Here is a 22129-nt window from a genome sequence, read left to right on the forward strand (position 1 = left end):
GTTCCATTTATCATCATCATGACATACATTACTTTTGTCATATTGCCATTGCATGATCATGTAGTTAACATCGTATTTGTGGCAAAGCCACCATGCATTATTTTTCATACATGTCGCTCTTGATTCATTGCACCATCCCGGTACACCGCCGGAGGCATTCATATAGAGTCATATCTTGTTCTAGTTTCAAGTTGTAATTCATATGTTGTAATCAATAGAAGTGTGATGATCATCATTATTAGAGCATTGCCCAAAGAAAAAAAGAGAAAAGGGAAAAAAGAAATGCCAAAAAAAGGCCCAAAAGGAAGAAAATAAGAAAATAAGAAAATAAATAAAAAGGGCAATGTTACTATCTCTTTTTCCACACTTGTGCTTCAAAGTAGCACCTTGTTCTTCATGTAGTGAGTCTCATATTTTGTGCTTCAAAGTAGCACCATGTTTTTCATATAATGAGTCTCACAAATTTTCTTTTTCATACTAGTGGGAATTTTTCATTATAGAACTTGGCTTGTATATTCCTACGATGGGCTTCCTCAAATGCCCTAGGTCTTCGTGAGCAAGCAAGTTGGATGCACACCCACTAGTTTTCTTTTGTTGAGCATTCATTTATAGCTCTGGTGCATCCGTTGCATGGCAATCCCTACTCCTCATGTTGACATCAATTAATGGGCATCTCCATAGCCCGTTGATTATCCTCATCAATGTGAGACTTTCTCCTTTTTTGTCTTCTCCACACAATCCCCATCATCATATTCTATTCCACCCATAGTGCTATATCCATGGCTCACGCTCATGTATTGCGTGAAGGTTGAAAAAATTTGAGATAATTTAAGTATGAAAAAATTGCTTGGCTTGTCATCGGGGGTATAGAAGTTGGGAAGATCTTTGTGTGACGAAAAAGAAGCATAGCCTAACTATATGATTTTGTAGGGATGAACTTTCTTTTGCCATATTATTTTGAGAAGACATGATTGCTTTGATTAGTATGCTTGAAGTGTTACTATTTCTTTTCTCAATATGAACTTTTATTTTGAATCATTTGGATCTGAACATTCATGCCACAATAAAGAAAATTACATTAAGAATTATGCTAGGTAGCATCCCACATCAAAAGTTCTCTTTTTATCATTTACCTACTCAAGGACGAGCAGGAATTAAGCTTGGGGATGCTTGATACGTCTCCAACGTATCTATAATTTTTGATTGTTTCATGCTATTATATTACCCCTTTTGGATGTTTATGGGCTTTATTTTACACATTTATATCATTTTTGGGACTAACCTACTAACTGGAGGCCCAGCCCGTATTGCTGTTTTTTTGCCTATTTCAGTATTTCGAAGAAAAGGAATATCAAACGGAGTCCAAACGGAATGAAACCTTCGGGAGAGTGATTTTTGGAACGAACGTGATCCAGAGGACTTAGAGTGCAAGTCAAGAAGCAGCCGAGGCGGTCACGAGATAGGAGGGCGCTCCCCCCCCTATAGGGCGCACCCCCTGTCTCATGGGCCCCTCGGGCGTCCACCGACGTACTTCTTCCTCCTATATAAGCCTACATACCCAGAAAACATACAGGAGCACCCGAAACACAATTTCCACTGCCGTAACCTTCTGTATCCGCGAGATCCCATCTTGGAGCCTTCGCTGGCACTCTGCCGGAGGGGGAATCGACCACGGAGGGCTTCTACATCAACACCATAACCCTTCCGATGAGTTGTGAGTAGTTTACCACAGACCTACGGGTCCATAGTTATTAGCTAGATAGCTTCTTCTCTCTTTTTGGATCTCAATACAATGTTCTCCCCCTCTCTTGTGGAGAACTATTCGATGTAATATCTTTTTGCGGTGTGTTTGTCGAGATCCGATGAATTGTGGGTTTATGATCAAGTTTATCTATGAATAATATTTGAATCTTCTCTGAATTCTTTTATGTATGATTGAGTTATCTTTGCAAGTCTCTTTGAATTATCAGTTTGGTTTGGCCTACTAGATTGATCTTTCTTGCCATGGGAGAAGTGCTTAGCTTTGGGTTCAATCTTGCGGTGTCCTTACCCAGTGACAGAAAGGGTTGCAAGGCACGTATTGTATTGTTTCCATCGAGGATAAAAATATGGGGTTTATATCATATTGCTTGAGTTTATCCCTCTACATCATGTCATCTTGCTTAATGTGTTACTCTGTTCTTTGTGAACTTAATACTCTAGATGCAGGCAGGAGTCGGTCGATGTGTGGAGTAATAGTAGTAGATGCAGGCAGGAGTCGGTCTACTTGTTGCGGACGTGATGCCTATATACATGATCATGCCTAGATAATCTCATAATTATTCGCTTTTCTATCAATTGCTCGACAGTAATTTGTTCACCCATCGTAATACTTATCTTATCTCCAGAGAAGCCTCTAGTGAAACCTATGGCCCTCGGGTCTATCTCTTATCATATTTGCTTCCAATCTACTTTTATTTGCATCTTTACTTTTTGCATCTATATTATAAAATACCAAAAATATATTTATGTTATCATACTATCTCTATCAGATCTCACTTTTGCAAGTGGCCGTGAAGGGATTGACAACCCCTTTATTGCGTTGGTTGCGAGTTCTTTGTTTGTTTGTGTAGGTGCGTGGGACTTTTGAGGAGCCTCCTACTGGATTGACACCTTGGTTCTCAAAAACCGAGGGAAATACTTATGCTACTCTGCTGCATCACCCTTTCCTCTTCAAGGAAAACCAATGCAAGCTCAAGACGTAGCAGCGCGCGCAGGCAGGCGGGCGCATGGTGACGACTTCCACGGCAGCTGCGGGCGCGGCGGTGGGCGGGGAGAGGGCCGACGCTGCGAGGGCGGGCGAGCTTGACTGCGGCGGCTGCACTGGCAAGGCGAGAGCGCGAGCTCGCGGGCAGGCAAGGCGCATGCGTGGGCGCGCAGTCGAGGTGGACATTTTGGGGTCGGTCGGCGTGTTGGGCGCCTTCAACTACACCCGGACATGCATGATCGTTTTGACATCCATTACTACCCCAAACGGACAAAATTCGGACAAAACGGACGTCCGTTTGGGGTCGTGCGCTGGAGTTGGCCTAACAAACCTAGACACGCACGCAGAGGGCTCGGCCATGGCCACAACCAGTGGCCAACACGGGGAGGCCGTGACGCGGGCGGGCAGAAGCAACTGCGGGCATGCGCGGCGCGCGACAGGCAGCAGCGGCAGCAGATGTAGCAGCAACAAGCAGCAGCGCAGTTGCAGTAGCAGTAGAAGGCAGGCGACAGCCGCAAAGCAGTAGTAGTGCAAAGAGAAGTGGCGGCAAGAGCAAATGGGCGAGGGCGCCGGAGGCGTGCGAAGCACATCAGCACCAGCGGGTAGCAGCAACAAGTGGCGGCGGCCGGGGATAAGCAACAACAGCTACCAGTAGTAGCGTAGCAGTGGCAACAGCAACACGTGGGGTGGCTCCGAGGAGCAACTGCGGGCGGCACGGGCGCGGGGCAGCGGCGGCAGAGCAGCAACAGGCTGTAATAGTAGCAGCGTCAGCGGCAGCTCGCAAGACCTGTCCAGCTCAGGCGAGCTCCAGTCCACGACAAACAACGACACAAAATGGCACGGATCAAAGGGGAAAAGCTGTGGAATCGGTCGAGAAGCTCACTGGGAAGGTCGTAGCCGTGGATTGGAGGCGCTAGGACAACCAGATGCGACGAGCTCGACGATGAGAGATGACGGCCATGGCAGAAAAACCGGCTCGATCCCGAGTGTATGGTGCAGTTCCGGTCGAAGGGATACACGGGGATGACAGAGTCGACGACGAGGAAGTCCCTGGACAACCTCCTAGTCGCTGGGGAGGCCAGTGGCCACGAGGACGACGATGGCGCATCGCAACAGCTCGAGCAGGAGGTTTAGAGGAGAAGCACGAGTGGAAGAGGGGAATTTCGGGGGCTAGGTTTCATCAACGATGTCGGGGGAACTCTTATACACCACGCGGTGTCGGCGGATGGGCGCCACGTGTCCAGAGCGAGGCCATCGCAGGGGGATGGCGCCACGATCCCCTGCCTACTGTAGCGAGAGGTCGGGGACGAGTTTGGTGGGCTGGGCCATGCACTATGGCCACTAGGGCCCAATAGCATAGTGCAGTTTTCTGCCTTTTTCTTTTTGAATTTCTGTTTTATTTTCGGCTTCTGTTTTGCATTACTTTTTTTAGTATCAAATGTGTTTTGTAAAATATGAAACTTGGCCACTTAATTACCTTGCAATATTTGGCACTGCCACAAAAGGTTTGGGAGGTATTTGAATTAGTGTGAATTTTCATTAATGGAAAAGCATTTAGTATGCTGATTTGGCATTGTTTAATTGTTATAGCCCATTTAAGCAAATAAGTGATGTTGTTTTCCTTAACAAATAATTGTTATGGAATATTTTCTAAATGGTGAACTATTTTGCAATCATGTTTGTGAAACTTTAAATTTCATTTGCAATTTGAATTTTGAATGTTGGATTAATTCCTAAATGCAATTTAATTACAATGATCATGATGACATGGCACATTAGCACGTGGTCACTATAGCTAACTACTGGGGGTGTTACAGACATGATCATCATCATTTTGCCTAGCAAAAACAAAGTAAACCATTGTATTTTCGGCAACTAACCATAATGTAGGAAGCAACTTATGCATAGAACAAAAGCAACTCATATACATAAATAGATCCATACTAGGATTTACATAAAGTTTCTAGAAAAAGTTTTTTGTTTTGCTTTTTGGGTGGAGGGGGGAGTGATTTGTTGGGTCCATGTTTCTCATCAGAGTTGCACTTGCATAAAGTCAACAAAGTTTCCTTTTTTCTCGTTTAAGTTGCCAGGTTTTTGGATCAGAGTTTCCCATGATCCAAACACTTTGTCAGGTTTCTTATTTTTTTTACTAGAGAGAAAATAGCAACTGCTACAGTCAGGAATAATAAACACTTTAGAGCAAGTTTTTTCAGGGGGGAGGGGAGGTTGGGGTGGTTGTTGTGCCTGCTGACAAGTTGCAGTCGTTAAGGTGAGTCAGAATTTTTTTCCTCTTTGGGTGGGATGCCTTGACGAGAATAGAGGTATTTGGACAATGATGGCTTTTCAATCAATGGATGGGTGTGATCCGCAACAAAGTTTATGACTTCCCATATGCCATCTATTAGCTTCACCACCATATTAGCAAGCATTTTCTTTGATTTATAGTCTCTCTTCTCTGCTTCTTCTTATAAGTAGGTTCATTGCCATCTTCTCCAATAACTTATTCAGGGGAGCTCGGGCATATAGTGTCTTTGCTGGATAAGACAACATCTGAGACTCCAACTTTCTCCATAGGCTTGCGAAACTTATTATAGAAGAATTATTGTTTTTGCAGCAACCCTGCATAGGCTGATCTGTGGGATGTATTTGACTTGATTGAAAACCCCACCCTCAAAGTGTAGCAATTGTAGTGTTTTTTCGCACCCAACAACGTGTCAAAGCATAAGCCAATATAAGTCTCTTTGTGGTTGTGACCATGCTTCTTCATCTTGCAACTCAGATGACTCATCAATGATACATCCATTTTGCATCATGTTTTCCTACAGTTATTTATTATGTTTTGGGCTATTATTTCACTTTATGATACAATTCATATGCCTTTTCTCTCTTATTTTGCAAGTTTTACATGGAGAGGGAGATTGCAGGCAGCTGGAATTCAGGACTGGAAAGGGCTACAACAAAGATAACTATACTGTGCAACTCCAAATGACCTGAAAATTTATGGAGAACTTTTTTGGAATATATGAAAAATATTGGTGGAAGAAATAGCAGGAGGGGACCCATCAGGAAGCCACAAGCCTGGGGGGCGCCCCCAAGCTTGTGGGGCCCCTGGCAGGCCTCCAGAGCCCATCTTATGCTATATGAAACCATTTACCCTAGAAAAAAAACCAAGAGGAGACTTTTGGGACGAAGCACCACCGTCTTGAGACGGAACCCGGGCAGGAGCACTTTTGCTCTCCATAGAGCGATTTTGCCGGGAAACTCCCCTTCGGGAGGGGGAAATCAAAGCCATCGACATCACCAATGATCCTCTCATCGTGGGAGGACCAATCTTCATCAACATCTTCACTAGCACCATCTTATCTCAAACTCTATTTCATCTCTTGTATTCAATCTTTGTCTCAAAACCTCATATTGGTACCTTTAGGTTGCTAGTAGAGTTGGTTACATCTTGTAGTTGATGCTAGTTGGTTTATTTGGTGGAATATTATATGTTCAGATCCTTAATGATATTCAATACCCCTCTGATATTGAACATGAATATGATTTGTGAGTAGTTATTTTTGTTCTTGAGGACATGAGAGAAGTCTGGTTATAAGTAATCATGTGAATTTGGTATTCGTTCGATATTTTGATGATATGTATGTTGTTGCTTCCTTTAGTGGTGTCATATGAACGTCGACCACATGACACTTCACCATATTTGGGCCTAAGGGAAGGCATTGTGGAGTAGTAATTAGATGATGAGTTGCTAGAGTGACAGAAGCTTAAACCCTAGTTTATGCACTATTCTGTAAGGGGCTAATTTGGATCCATATGTTTCATGCTATGGTTAGATTTATCTTAATTTTTCTTTCGTAGTTGCGGATGCTTGCGAGAGGGGGTAATCATAAGTGGGAGGCTTGTTCAAGTAAGAACATCACCCTAGCACCAGTCCACCCACATATCAAATTATCAAAGTAGTGAACGTGAATCAAATAAGCATGATGAAAGTGACTAGAAATAATTTCCATGTGTCCTCAAGAACGCTTTGCTTATTATAAGAGAACATTTTGGCCTGTCCTTTTCTATAAAAAGGATTGGGCTACCTTGTTGCACCTTTGTTACTATTGCTACTTGTTACTTGTTACGAATTACCTTGCTAGCAAACTATATGTTACTGATAATTTCAGTACCTACATAGAATACTTTGCTGGAAACCACTTATCATTTTATTTTACTCTTCATTAGGTTCGACACTCTTACTTATCGAAAGGACTACGACTGATCCCCTATACTTGTGGGTCATCAATCACCCATAGTATTAGCAGGACCAACAAAAGTGGGGGGAGTAGCCACATGGGTGCTCAGAACATGAGTAGTTTTAGAGCCAATGTTGGGGTCCAGAGACTCACCAACGTCCTCCTCCAAATAGTCATCCTCCTGCTCATAGCCAGGATTTAAGAAGGGCGCACCCAACTCAATCGAAATGTTGGTAGACTCCGCATCAAGCGGTGCTTCATTGGGATTAAACATTTCCCCCCTCCTACTTGTTATTTTTCTCAACTCACCCCGTAGAGAACTTTTTTGTTAGTTTTGTGGAAAGTTATATTGAAGCACAATGTAACATCTCTTTGTTGGGAGGAGAAACAAAGGCAAGATTAGTACTATAATAAGGAGCAACCCTATGAAGCTTTTTGGGCAGCTAGATAGATAATCAGAGGCAAATTTTTTGTTGTTTTTTACACAAGTGCTTTCGACCTTTTCTGTTTCTAGCAACATCATACACATATGCCAACAATTTTTTTTCATTCACATGTGTTTTCTTTGTTCTTTTCAGCGGGAGATCACACGTTTTCTATATGGAAAAAATGTGCATCCGAGGGTGAGCTTAGCGGTGCGGAAGACCTATTTGGCGTAGAGATGACATTTTGTTTTTTGTTTCTTTTCTTTTTTTACTTTTATTGGTGAGACAATGCGCACCTAGTGAACTACCTTAAATGGGTTTGTTTGGAATTTTTTTATGTTTGTGGTTTGAATTAGCGAGATCGTATCCATGTCACTGCTACCTACACAATCACTCTTTTGTTTTAGTATATACTCCATGTATTTTTGGCGGTTATTCATGATCATTTTTTAGGTGTAAAGTTCCTGATGCAAAATGCAGCTAAATCACACGGGAGTTGCCTCATCTTAATACTAGACTTGCCTTATTTCTTTCCTGTAGGTGTATCAAGCTGCAGAGTGGATATGTATCCTTTTTTTTCTAGTTTCCAGTTGCTCCATGCATACAATAGAGTTGGCTAAAAACCGAGGACTAGTTGCGCATTTTTTACAGGCATCTTAAACCCTATATCTTATGGGAGTTGCTTGGATTTTTCTTTTGTTTACCTGCAACCTATAGTTGCCCAGCTTTGTACTATGCTCTTCTTCACCTCTTTTTCACCATAGTTTTGGCAAAAGTCGAACCAAGTGGGGATTGGGGCGTAAACCAATGAGAGAGGGGTGCAGATCAAAGATCAAGGGGTGAGAGGGGGCAGATTTTTGGGGTTCTTACCTTTTGATTGAAGATGCCATAGATGGGGGGAGCTATGGCTGGTTCTTTTCATATTTGTTTAGGAGCAAGAAAGGAGGAGCCAGCACGAAGATGGAGCAGGTGGGGTGTGGGCTTGCTCTTCAAGAAAAAGAGAGAGAGAGTCGCGTGAGAGGAGCGGGGAGGGGACCAGCTGAGGCACCTGAATGTGTGAGCGCGAGGGTGAGGCGGGCGCGAGGACCATGAGCCTAATCTGAGCGCGGGGGCTGGAGGGACTAGGCGTGGGCAGGGGTTTCCTTTTTGGGCTGTCGGTATGGCGCGCTTAGCCACTCCTTCCATACCTGAAAGAGCGCTTGCTCCCGCAAACAGACGTCCGGGCACCACCTCATGTCCAACTTTATATCTCACAACATATTAATTTTCATTCTCTCTCTCTAATTACCTACAACCAAACAAGATGTAATAGAGGTGAACCTACCCAACCCAGTTCAATAAGAAAAGAAAAAAACATAACCCAGCTACCTCGTCGCTTTTTCTCATCGATCAACAAACCAAAAGATGCTACTCCCATCAGTTGTACTGGACACAAGGCCACAAAGTAGAGTTCGTCAGTCAACACTTTAGCATGACCCATGCATAGCCCCAACGTGATGCCCCACATGCCATATAGAATCGATGTTAGAAAAAATAGGTTCGAATTGAGAAGCGGGATCTTCTGCAAGAGGCAGACGCTTGAGGAGAAAAAATATGGTTCGGTGCATAAAGCTGAAAAAGTTAAAATGAAGAATAGAGATGTATGTGTAGTGAAGTTTACTTTTTTTATGAGGCACACTAGTTGAAGAGAGAAAAATATCAATATAGATGTCTACCTGCCCTCACTTCATCTCCACAAGCCGCCGTCTAAGAGGAAAAAAGGGTTCGCCTCCACAGCTCCCACTCTCCCAAAACCCCACCCCGCCGATTGCTCCCGCTGCCTCACCGCCGCGCTAGGCTCGCCGGCTTCCGGGCCACCGCCGATCGCTCCACTCCCAGCGCAGGTTATTTCTACTCCCCATGCTTTGGTTCCCCTACCTTACCCGTGCAGCATTTCAATTTTCCCTCTTCTCGTCTTTTGGTTGCGACAAAATTTTGGTCGATGGGTGCTGCTTTGATAGTACGCTTGGCTCACCACTACTTCCGCATGAGCATTCTCGTCTTGCGCGTAGGCGTGGGTGGATCCTCGACGCATCAGCCGCCGCCACCATGCCACGAGGTTGCCGGACGGTGGTTGCGCGTAATCGTAAATGTGGTACCAAATTGTGAACGGAGGTGGTGGGTAGTGGCCTCGCGAGATGCAAATGGGAACGAATTTTACTTCCGCCCCCCTTTTATTAGCCCTAGGGTTCGTAATTTAGCCCTAAATCGGGATGCTCTTAAGAGGATTAGTGTCCGTACTTAAGTAGAGTGGCGTCCATGCTGCAACAACGCAATGTTTTCCATGCGCTACTACTAGTTTTATGGTCTGATGGTCAAGGCAGTTCTTCAAAAAGGTTCTTTTGTGGGTGCTCGCACAGGAGAGCAGGTAAATGCTTACCAAAATTCGGATATCCTGTGGAGTTGCTTAAAGTCCTGGCAAAAATAAAAATAAAAATGGTGTTGGTTAAAGGATATCAGACTAAGAATGTGCAGGGGTACTGCAATTTTTCGTCAACACAGAACTTGAGGCTTGAAATACTGACCTCAACCATCATAATCAAAGTGGTTTACCACTACTACATGGTCTCACCAAAGATTCGGACTTGCCGTCAAGGTTGCTCTGAAGATAGGATAGAACTAGTCAACTACACTATTAACATTGATTAAGTTGCTTGGGATATGATTTTGTGTGTAATATCAGTCTTCTAGATTGATGAATCTATGTCATGAAGAATTTTAAGATTGATGAATGCAGAAGTGTGAACACTGTAATTTTACATTTATGCATTGTTCTAAGAGATGATCTATACAGAAAGTAACATTCAACTATGTCTTGTTAGGAAACTCCAATTTTCTTTAATTCAATCTAAGGTAACCTATTGTGCTGGAGGCGGTTTTAGGCTTTTAGCGTAATCTGTTCCAAACCTGAAACTAAGGTGGTTATTGAATTTAATCTAGACAAAGGACCAGTTCCATTTCCATCCGTTTGAGTCATGCCATTTGTGATACATTTGATAGTAGTACTGCCCCAAGCAAGTTGGGTTAGTCTACATTTTTTTTGAAGTAAAACATCCTCTTTATTTATTAGAAATAATGGTTACATCGCCTATAAGAAAATTTACAATATCATTCATAGGTTCCTCGAACCAATCCCTTGTCTCAGAAAATTTAGCTAATCTAGCAATTTCATGAGCTACTTTATTTGCCTCCCTATTACAATGTTCAAATCTAATTAACGGAAAATCACAAGCCATAAAATAACAATCATCAAACACAGCAGCCTAATTCTTTTCACATGCCAACCACATCAGAATCAAGGGTTATAATTTTGATTTGGATGTTTTAATGTTATTTTAGTCACCTAGGTTGTTAATAATAATACATGCTTAGAAGATCATGAAGGGGAGCCTTGGCGCAGTGGTAAAGCTGCTGCCTTGTGACCATGAGGTCATGGGTTCAAGTCCTGGAAACAGCCTCTTACAGAAATGTAGGGAAAGGCTGCGTACTATAGACCCAAAGTAGTCGGACCCTTCCCTGGACCCTGCGCAAGCGGGAGCTACATGCACCAGGTTGCCCTTTTTTTTTTAATGAAAGTTCTTTCATGGCCAAGAGGCGAGAGTCATGATGGTCTATTCAAGTGTTTATCGTCAGCTTTGAGAAAGAAGAAGAGATAAAAAAAAAACTCTAGGGTTTGACAATTGAACTTATCATATTTACAACATTACTACTGTTCATCTACCATGAAAGACAACACCAAACATATACACATCAAATTCCCTATTTGGTCCACATCATGTTCTCGCTCACAAGGTTGAGTAATATTGGACTTAGCGCGTCATATGCTTTATGTAAGTCAGTCTAATTACTTCACCAAGTGGATGGATACTCTACAGTCCATGCGACGATAATTTTTCAAAGAGTGTCTTAAAGCAGCTGCTCACCCACACAAAACAAGCGGCTGCTAAGAAGTTTACTTGTCAGATTCCAGCGATTTGGTTTTCTTCTTTTATGGACTTGCTCCCACTAAGTTTGTGATCCAATTTTCTTATTATTGTTTATGCTTATGTAGCCAAATTTAAAACCTGCATACACCATGATCTATCTAATACTCCCTCCGTTTTTATTTAGTCCGTGTATTAGCTTTGGTCAAAGTCAAGCTTTGTTAACTTTGACCAAGTTTGTAAACAAAAATTACATATACAATAACAAATCAATATCATTAGGTTTATTATCGAATGTATTTTCACATTATATAGATTTGTTATGGTAAATGTTTATATTGTTTTCTATAAACTTGGTCAAACTCTAATATGCAGAGTAAATAAAAACAGAGGGAGTATCTACCTTTGGTTGCTATTCCATCTTTCATGTGTTCATCATGCAACTCGTCCTACTTAACACTGCCTTCAGGAAGGCCTAGGACTTGGTTAACCAGAATATGGCATAGATGTTGGTCACAAGTTTAGGCCAGTAACAAAGGTATTTTTAAATTACTGTGTTGCTGAGAATGCACTGTTTCTTAAGTCTGTCATATCTTGTTACATTCTACTACGTGATAAATAGTTTTTTTGTTTTATTCCATTTATCCTGGCATGCATACTGGCATATGTAGGTGGTATAGTAGTTCATCTGCATATAATCCTTGTTGTGGAATTTACATAACTATGTATTTATCAGATCATAATAAAGGTTTTATCAGTTGTACATTTCTGTTACCAACAGTTGCTTATTCTTTTCTATATCTACAGGGTGCAAGCGTTATGTGCTGCAAATTCTCTTTGCATATTGTTGTTGCATAAAGAGATCAGAAGGTTTAGATCTGCTCTTACTAGATCGTCATTAGAAACCTGTTATTTGGAGCATATTAATGCCAGGCTGCTAGTAGTATATCTGAAGGCTTTTGTGGCAATTTGCTAGATAATTTGATGGAGTGCAACAGAGAAGAGGCGTTGAGGGCCAGAGAAATAGCTGCAAAAATGCTGGAAAGCAAAGACTTTCTTGGGGCTAGAAGGATTGCACTTAAAGCTCAAAGGCTTTTTCCAGGGTTTGAGAACATACACCAGCTGTTAACTGTCTGTGAAGTGCAATGTGCAGCAGTTGCAAAAATTAATGAAGACTTAGATTGGTATGGTATTCTCCAGGTGGAGGCAACAGCAGATGAGACAGTCATAACAAAGCAATATGAGAAACTTGCCTTTTGGCTCCATCCTGATAAAAACACACTCTCTGGTGCTGAAGTTGCTCTGAAGTTGGTCTCAGAAGCTCGCAAGATACTGTGTGATCGCACGGAGCGGTCTTTGTATGACGTCAGAAGGCAGTATGCTTCCAAACATGTGACAAGCAAAGCTACACAGCTACCAAATAAGACTGGTGGAAATGAAAGTCATGTGGATGGATGCAAACAACCACCTGCTTTTGTACTGGTGTTCTGGACTATATGCCCGCATTGTCGGAGGCGATTCGTGTACTACAAAAAGAACTTTTTGGTCACCTGTGACCACTGTGGTAAATTGTTCTTTGCATTCAAGCTGCATGAACAGACAATGCCCTCGAGTTTCCTATCTCATTCAGCAAATAATGCTGAAGTTTCACCTGGGAAGATTTCATGTCAACAACATGGCGTCACCAATCAACAGGCCCAGACAGGGGGGAACATTTACTCTGAACCTACCATGAATGCTACTCAAATTGATGAACATAGAGAAAGGATTGACAGGGCAAGCGGTGATGAGGAAGGTAACTGTTCAGAGACAAGAAGCGATGTAGTTCAGCTTTCAGCAATGAACCAAGCTAAATCTTCTGCGCCTGCTGCAGGCAAGGAATCAGTTAGCAATTTGACATCAGCTCATCCTGATCCGAACTTCATTTCCGCACAGAACTTTAGAAGTGAAGATGCATCTCTAGTGCCAAATATTGCAAGGTCCTCCAGCCTTCAGAAATTAGGTAAGAGAAAGCAAGATGATGGCCCAGACTGCAGCCACGGCACAGACTCCTCTAATTATAAGATGCAAAGGAACCATGACTCACCATCTAGTGCTTCTGAGCAAATGTTTAATGACAATGCTGCTGTTGCTGAGAATCAGTCTGCTGAGCATCATGCCTTAAGTAGAGTGGATAGCCAAGGTGGAGTAACTGCAAGTCGTGAAGCCAATCAGCAAAGTTACAAGGAAGCAAGTGGTAGTGCTCCTCAGAAGCTTGGCAGTCCTGTGATTACCTATCATCATCCTGACTTTTTTGACTTTGGCAAGATCAGAGATATAAACCTGATTGCAGTTGATCAAATCTGGGCCCTTTATGATAACCTTGATGGCATGCCAAGAGATTATGCTCAGGTAAAGCACATTGATACTTCTGAATTAAGAGTTCAGCTGACATGGCTGGAGTACAATCCAAGGAATGAGCAAGAAGCCAATTGGAATAATAAGGAATTGCCTGTATCTTGCGGAAGCTTCTGCTTAGGAGGAGAAACAACAACCCTATTACAAGATCCATCCACATACCTGTCTCACAGAGTTCCATTGACAAGAGGCAAAAATGGGAACTCCTACCAAATAAATCCTAATAAGGGTGAGGTATGGGCTCTTTATAAAAGATGGAGCATGCAATGGAGCTCCGATGCAGATAAATGTCGATCCTATGGATATGATGTCGTGGAAGTTATCTCTGATGGCTCAACGAATGGCGATGTCATTGTTTCGCCGCTAATGAGGATTGAAGGCTTTGTTAGTCTTTTTGCACACGCTAAGGACAAACGCTACTTTTCGATACCATCAAGTGAGCTACTGAGATTTTCGCACTGTATCCCCTTTTATAGAACACATGGAAATGAAAGGGTGGGCGTTGCAGAAGGACTTCTGGAACTGGATACAGCAGCTCTTCCAAGTGACCTGGAAACAGCATTTCCTTCCATTACTCTCGACTCCTACATGTCTTCGGAACTCATTTCTTATCCATATCCAGAATCTGAATTCCACAACTTCGAAGAAGACCGGTCATGTGAGAAGTTTGAAAGTGGCCAAATTTGGGCTATCTACAATGACACTGATACATTCCCGAATGTGTATGGTTGGGTGAGCAAAGTTGAGATACAACCGTTCGAAGTGCATTTGACCTGGCTCCAGGCCTGCCCTCAACAGGCGCAGGGGAAGCTGTGGTTGGGGCAGAATGTACCTGTGAGCTGTGGCAAATTTAAAATACGAAGCTGGCAAGCCAAGTATGGTAGAAACCACCCCTTCTCTCATTTGGTAGAAAATAGCCAAATCGATATGAACTGGCAGGTTAAAATTCTTCCAAAAGTCGGTGAAGTTTGGGCCATCTACAAGAACTGGTCACCTGATTGGGTTCCTTCCAGCAACAAGCACACTACTGATTATGCTATCGGGGAGATCGTCGAGTGCAGTAAACGAAGCACATTATTTTCTTTTCTGACTAAAGTTGATGGCTATGTCGCTGTGTTCAAGCCTGACCTTACCAAGGGAGTACTGAAAATACCTAGGAAAGAGAACCTGAGGTTTTCTCACCGAATTCCATCATTCCGTCTCACAAAGGAGGAAGGCGGCAAGCTCCGGGACTTCTACGAGCTCGACCCAGCTTCTGTCCCTGGCGATTTTCTATAGAAGAGCGCCCCCTTGAATTGACACTTGCCTTTACCGAGGGCAGCAAGAGGGAATTAACCTAAGGATATAACTATACAGTGTTTTGTGTTTTGTGCCTGAACCTAGGGCGCAGTATATGCTGGCTAAATGTGACCATGCATGCTAAGTTTCTTTCGGGGTCTCTTAATTTAGTCAGTACTGTTGGCAGTCATTGTTGAACTGAAAGTAACTCACAGTGAAGCAAGTGGTGTTTGTTGGATGCTATGAAGCTGTTGGGCCATGGATTGATGCATGCATGCCCCATATTGTTGTTGTTTGCTTCATAATATTCCTGGTTACGTATTTGTGTCATACTTGTGTGCCAGTCCAAATGTAGGTGTGAAGTTCTTCCACAGTCGGCATGTAGTCAGTCAGTGACCGCTAAGATTGGGCACACTTGTTTTGATGCACTGAAAATTTACAGGCTCCCTGCCTTTCAGAGCAACTCCAACGGGCCGACCCAAACGGACGGCGATTTCGTTCATTTTTTGTCCGTTTGGGTCGGCCAGGCGGACACGGACGTCCGCTTCCGTGTTTGGGTCGGCGTATGCGCCCAATGCGCGCCCGACCCATTTTGACGGCGCCGACAAAAAAAAAAACTATGCACGTGTATTTGAACTGAAACTAACTTAATTAAACATTAAAGCTGGCCAGGAAGGCCGGCGAGAATCCACGTGTCCATATTAGCATTAAAAAAATTTAAAAACAACCTAACTACGAGGCGGCGCGCTGCCCAGCGCACCCTAGGTGGCGGTGTCGTCGTCGTCCTCGGGGTCGGTGAGGTCGATGAGCGTCGGCGGAGGATCGGCCCAGGGGAACGCCGTGGCCCATGCGGCGGCGACGTAGTTCGGGGGTAGCTGTTTCGGCGGGGTTAGTGCCGGCGCGGGGGGTTGTGCCGCCGCCTGTGCAGCCGCGGCCTGGCGCGCCTCCTCCTCAAGGTCGCGCTCGAGCATCTCCTCGTACTCGCCTTGACGCCGCTCCTCGGCCAGCCGTCGCTGGCGCTAGTGCTCGAGGTAGGCCGCCTCCTGCACCGGGGTCGCCTCCATCCAAACGGGCGACGCGGACACCCACTCGCGCACCACCCCCGTCCAGGAGAAGCTCGCGATCGAGACCGGCTTCGGCTCCGGCTGCGGCTCCGGGTCGGCCTTGACAAGGCGTCGGGGAGGGGACGGCGGCGCCACCGGTGGCACCACGCAGTCGTCGGCCGCGGAGAGGGCCATGGCCTGCGCCATGGCCGCCTCGTACCGAGCCTCTTCCTCTTCAGCCGCCTCCGCCCTGCGCCGCTTGTCCTCCTCGCTCTCCCGGTAGACGGCCACAAGGGCCGCCTGGTAGGCGTCCTCTGCCGCCTGGTCTTCCTCCCTGACGACAAGCGGCGGCGGCGGCACGCTGCGATCGACCTCCCGCACGCTGCGCCGCCTCGCCTCTTCGTGCTTGAAGGCGAACCAGCGCGCCCAGTTGGGCGAGTCGAAGGCGCACGCCTCGTCGCGGTGCTGCTCCGGCGTCAGTAGCGCCCGCCGGCGGCGCACCTCCTCCGCATGCGTCCTAGCCGACCGCGGCGCCGCCGGCACTGGGATCCTTTCTGGATCCAGATGCCAGTCGTGCGGCAGCGTCACGTCGGGATAGGGCAGGGGCACGAGGTGGCGCCAGTGCCACTCCGCCTGGTGCACGGGCACGTTCACCCGCTGCCTCTGCCGACGAGCCGGCGCAGGCGGAGGCGGGGTGAACTCCGCGGGGAAGGGGACGACGGGGGTCTTGCCCTTCGACTTGCTGCCGCTGCCGGAGAAGAGCCCCATTTGGGCGGCTGGGGTGGCTAGGGTTTGGTTGCCGGCGACGGGGGAGCGAGCGTGGCCTAGATGGGGATGGGAAGTAGATGAGGATGGCCCCGCCACACGGTCGGCTTAAAAAAGGACGACCTCCGTCGCTGACGCGTGGGCCCGGGGTCATAAATTAAGCTGACCGACGAGGGGGCGGGTGGTTGGGCGACCGCCAGATGGGGCCACGGTGGACGTCGAGAAGGCGCGCGTGGCGTCCGTTCCGCGTCCGCGCCGACGCATTTGGGGCGCAAATTTGGGCCGCAAATGCGTCGGCGCGGAGGCGAAACGGACGCGTTTTGGGTTTGGATCGGCGCGTTAGGCCTCCATTTTTGTCCATGCCGACCCAAACGGAGGACGCCGGACGAAATGGGTCCCCCGTTGGAGTTGCTCTTACTGCTTATACTTGTGCTGGTGCATGTCCGGAAGCATATCTCTGCTTGAGCATCCGGATATTCAGGTTGGACTAGAAGGAACTTACCATTCAAGAACATCTGCAAGAATTTAGTAGAAACGTATCAACAAGCCCCCAGCTTGGGGTTGGCACGACCGCACGCAGCACGCAGCTGCATCAACCGCTGAAGAAACGATCGATGAGGCTTTGGTAGTTAAGGTCCGTGCAAATTTTTGTGGTGTTTGAATATCTGAGGAGCTCGTGTCAAACCAAACAAATTTCAGGTGTGTGAAAAATTAAAAAAAGAACACTGTTTGGGGCTGATTTATTATTATTATTATTGGTACGAGCTTCTCATATGTTCAAACATCACGAAAATCCGCACATGAGCATCTTGGATGCCTAAAAATTTCTGTTTTTTTATTATTTTCTTTAATTTACTGTTCACCGGATGTAGATGAACCTGGGCACTGTTTCGAACTATCACAAAACAGAGCATTGCATTAAGTACTTTGATAGTATAAGGTTGACAACCTCTTTCTGAAAAAAAAGAGGTTGACAACCCCTTATCCCTACACCTACATCCATTGATGGGTGCGGATCGATTATCTTTTTATCCTTAGTGGTGAGGATATACTGCGAGTTTCTATGCTTATTGTCACCGCAACTAATCACTCATAGTCATAGAGATCAACCTAAACTAATGTATGCTATCCCATCTTGCAGATCTTTCGTATATAGATATATAAGCTCTCCCATCTAGTTGTTTGTCCTGATACTTAAAACATCAATCCTAGAATTTTTGAAAATTTTGGGCTTCAGGGAGCCCAAGAGCCAAAAAGCCCAAGAGCGTATATATCTATATATCATGCAAAAAAAAAAATCAAGGCAAAATTCATATAGAATTCGATTGTCAACAATTCATCAAACCGCATAAAAGATACCACGGATTACATCAAATTGATCACAATTATGTTAGACAGACATCTGATATTTGTAATGAAGAACGGACAGATGAACACATAGTCCAAAGAATAACTACTCACGCATCACCATGGGGGTAGTAATGGCAAGGAAGAAGATGAGGATGATGATTTTTCACTCCAACTGAAAAAGAAGTCTAGAATGGATTGTCTACGAACACGTCGAAACGGCGTTGAAAAATCTTGTTGTATTTTGGCGTGGGTTTTTGAGGTATATATAAGTCATCGGAAGGAAGAAGTGTCATACGTGGTGCCCAGGGGCCCCACATGCTCCTACACAAAGCCCAAGATTAGAGCGCATGCACCAAGTGTGTGGGCCCTGCCCCCCGCCCCCCCCAACAAAGTCTTCATCATATTTTCCCATTTTTTAGATCTTCATAAAGAACCTTTTTTCATAAAAAAATGCTTTTTTCTGTTAAACCAAAAATACTAAAAAAGTAGCAACTCGCAGGGTTGCACTTTATTAATAGGTTAGTCCACAAAATGAAAAAAAATGTTTAAAACATGTATTAATGACATGAATATGACACAGACGCTTCAAAAATTGCTCACGGGCTTGAAACGTATCAACATTCTCAAGCTTAATCCACACTCCTCCTCGAGTATGTAGATGATAAAGAAACATTTTTTGAAGGTGAATGCTAACTTAACATAACCATGATGATGACGCGATTCTCTATCTGAATGTGAACAATTAGATGAAGGATAGAAGGCATTTGTGTATAGTTAACAATTATCAAACTGTTTCAACGCGAATACACAAATTCCCTACTACCCTTCCATAAATCAATGCATCGAGTCAACATTCATAGTTGCCGTAGGTATAGAAAGAATGTCAATATTATGTTGAAAACTAAGCTTCGACCTATGTAAGACATCACAATGTTTAGTGAAAATGTTATCATAAGTCAGCACCAAGGTTGACTAAGTACAATAATTGTATGACCTTTCTGCATATTATCCAAGCAACCACTCATGCAACATGTGAGACAAGTCTGGACCTTATTACCTTAACATATATATGGAAAAGATAATAACGATGGGAGTTGATAAAAGTAAAAAGTGGAGGAAGTCTGCATCGACGTAACTGATCATTAGGCAATGAACATGCCTTATCATCAATGTTAATACAAGAAGTAGGGATTGCCATGCAGCTAGTATGTTGATACGTCTCCGTCGTATCTATAATTTTTTATTGTTTCATGCCAATAGTCTACAACTTTCATATACTTTTGCAACATTTTATATTATATTTGGGACTAACATATTGATCCAGTGCCCAATGTCAGTTCCTATTTGTTGCATGTTTTTTGTTTCACAGAATATCCATATCAAACAAATTCCAAACGTGATAAAAAATTATGAAGATTTATTTTGGAATATATGTGATCTTTGGGAAGAAGAATCAACGCGAAACGATGCCTGAGGGGGCCACAAGCCCAGAGGGCATGCCTGGCAGGCTTGTGGGTCCCCTGTAGGTCGGTTGAAGGTATCCTTTGGCCGCAGAAATATAATATCCGGATAAAAATCCCATTAAAATTTCAGCCCAATCGGAGTTACAGATCTCCGGGGATTTAAAAAAGGTGAAGGGCCAAAAAAACAGGAACGGAAAACAAAAGAGCACACACACACACACACACACACACACAGAGAGAGAGAGAGAGAGAGAGAGAGAGAGAGAGATCCAATCTCGGAGGGGCTCCTGCCCTCCAGGAGCCATGGAGACCATGGATCAGAGGCGAAACTCTCCTCCCATCTAGGATGGAGGCCAAGGAAGAAGAAGAAGGAGGGCGGCTCTCTCCACCTCTCTCCCGGTGGCGCTGGAACGCCACCGGGCAATCATCGTGATGGTAATCTACAGCAACAACTTCATCACCGTCATCACCGACTCTCCCCCCCTCTATGTAGCGGTGTAACACCTCTTCTCCCCACTATAATCTCTACTTAAACATGGTGCTTTATGTCACATATCCAATGATGTGTTGCCATCCTATGATGTTTGAGTAGATTCGTTTTGTCCTAAGGATTGATTGATGACCGTGATTGGTTTGAGTTGCATGTTTTTGTGGTGTTGTCCTATGGTGCCCTCCATGTCGCCCAAGCGTATGGGATTACCGTTGTAGGGTGTTGCAATACGTTCATAATTCACTTTTAGTGGGTGGCAAGAGTGACAGAAGTTTATACCCGAGTAAGGAGGTTGTTGCCTATGGGAGTAAAGAGGACTTGTTACTTAATGCTATGGTTGGGTTTTACTTAATGATCTTTAGTAGACGCGGATGCTTGTTAGAGTTCCAATCATAAGTGCATATGATCCAAGTATGAAAAATATGTTAGCTCATGCCTCTTCCTCATATAAAATTACAATAATAATTACCGGTCTAGTTATCAATTGCCTATGGACAAATCCTTCTCTTGTGTTACAAAAATCTTTCTATTAAACAACTAACTATTATTATCTTGCAAAATACTGCTAGTTTTATTCTTGCAAAGTATTCTAGCATTACACATACAAAGTACTTCTGATTTCATACTTGTTCTAGTTAAAGCAAAGGTTCACTATGCGTAGACTTTATCGGTGGTCGATAGAACTTGAAGAGCATATAAATTCTACCTTTAGCTCCTCGTTGGGTTTGACACTCTTATTTATTGAAAAAGCTACAATTGATCCCCTACACTTGTGGGTTATCATATGCACATAAAGATACGAATGTATGGGAAGCTCTATTAATAATGGACTAAGTGGGGGTGCATACAACTTGCTTTCTCATGAAAACCAATAACATTTGAACTTAATCTTGACGTAACCACTCATGTCTTTGTAAGCTCCGCTTGGTGACATGATTGAAAATGTGCTTCTTCATTATCCTTAAGTATTATCTCATGAGAGGTGATTCTACCAATGATCTTGGTTGGCTTGAGATTTTTGTATTTTGGTGACATTTGAAAGAGAGTGCAAATGGCATCATGATTTCCTATAGAGCACATAAGATCTTTTTGATGATGAAGCAATCAGTCATCTCTTAACTACGGAGTCTGGTGATTTCATTGGTGACAAGAGAGTCTTGAGTACATTCTAGTGACATTTCACCATCCTTTATCTTGAACTTATCAAGTTGACTGTAGAAAAAGTTGATCTTAGTTTCTTTCACAGATTCAACTGTTGGGATACGTTGAATGGAAAACAAAAAAAATTCTACGCACACGCAAGATCTATTCATGTATATGCATAGCAACGAGGGGAGAGTGTGTCTATGTACCCTCGCAGACCGTAAGCGGAAGCATTTAGTAATGCGGTTGATGTAGTCGAACTTCTCCGCGATCCAACCGATCAAGTACCGAACGTACTACACCTCCGCGTTCAGCACACGTTCAAGTCGATGGCGTCCTCGCCTTCTTGATCCAGCAAGACGGCGAAGTAGTGGATGAGTTCTGGCAGCACGACGGCATGATGACGGTGGTGGTGATGCTATATCCGCAGGGCTTCACCTAAGCACTACGAAAATATGACCGAGGGATGAAACTATGGAGAGGGGCGCCGCACACGGCTAAGTGATTGTCGTGGCTATATGTGGCGCCCCCTCCCACATATATATAGGTGGGAGAGAGAGGGGAGGCAGCCAGGAGGCGCCCCAAGTGGGGCCAAATCCCACTTGGGCTCCTACCCCTACCTGCGCCCCCCTGCCATGTATGTGTGCGGGAGGAAGGCAGGGGGAGGTGGCGCCCCCCCTTTCCTTTCTCTCATGAGGAGGGAAAGGTAGGAGGGGCCAACCCTCCCCCTTTCCTTCCCCTAGGGCCGACGGCTAGGGAGAGGGCACGCCAGCCCCCTTGTGGGCTGGTGTGTGCCTCCCCTTGGCCCATTAGGCCCATATACCTC

The 22129-nt window shown here is 44.5% G+C and overlaps 1 protein-coding gene across 4 annotated transcripts; it reads left to right on the forward strand.

The window, feature by feature from the left end:
• The first annotated feature begins 9130 nt into the window (after nt 1–9130).
• LOC123091336 (uncharacterized) lies at nt 9131–15292 on the forward strand. Of its 4 annotated transcripts, XM_044512824.1 has the most exons (4): nt 9131–9295; nt 11750–11912; nt 12182–12244; nt 12351–15292. In XM_044512824.1, the coding sequence occupies exon 4, from the start codon at nt 12359–12361 to the stop codon at nt 15047–15049; it is 2691 nt and encodes an 896-aa protein (XP_044368759.1). In that variant the 5' UTR covers nt 9131–9295; nt 11750–11912; nt 12182–12244; nt 12351–12358; the 3' UTR covers nt 15050–15292. The 4 variants fall into 4 exon arrangements, with proteins under 4 accessions (XP_044368759.1, XP_044368757.1, XP_044368758.1 ...); XM_044512822.1 differs by having other exon boundaries at nt 12182–15292; XM_044512823.1 differs by having other exon boundaries at nt 11765–11912; nt 12182–15292.
• Nucleotides 15293–22129: the final 6837 nt, after the last annotated feature.

The sequence above is a fragment of the Triticum aestivum genome, chromosome 4B (genome assembly GCF_018294505.1).
Source record: "Triticum aestivum cultivar Chinese Spring chromosome 4B, IWGSC CS RefSeq v2.1, whole genome shotgun sequence".
In the NCBI taxonomy this organism is placed as follows: Eukaryota; Viridiplantae; Streptophyta; class Magnoliopsida; order Poales; family Poaceae; genus Triticum; species Triticum aestivum.

What these genes read in the sequence shown, in the direction of transcription:
- LOC123091336 (XM_044512822.1), top strand. Translation starts at nt 12,359, where the DNA reads ATGGAGTGCAACAGAGAAGAGGCGTTGAGGGCCAGAGAAATAGCTGCA.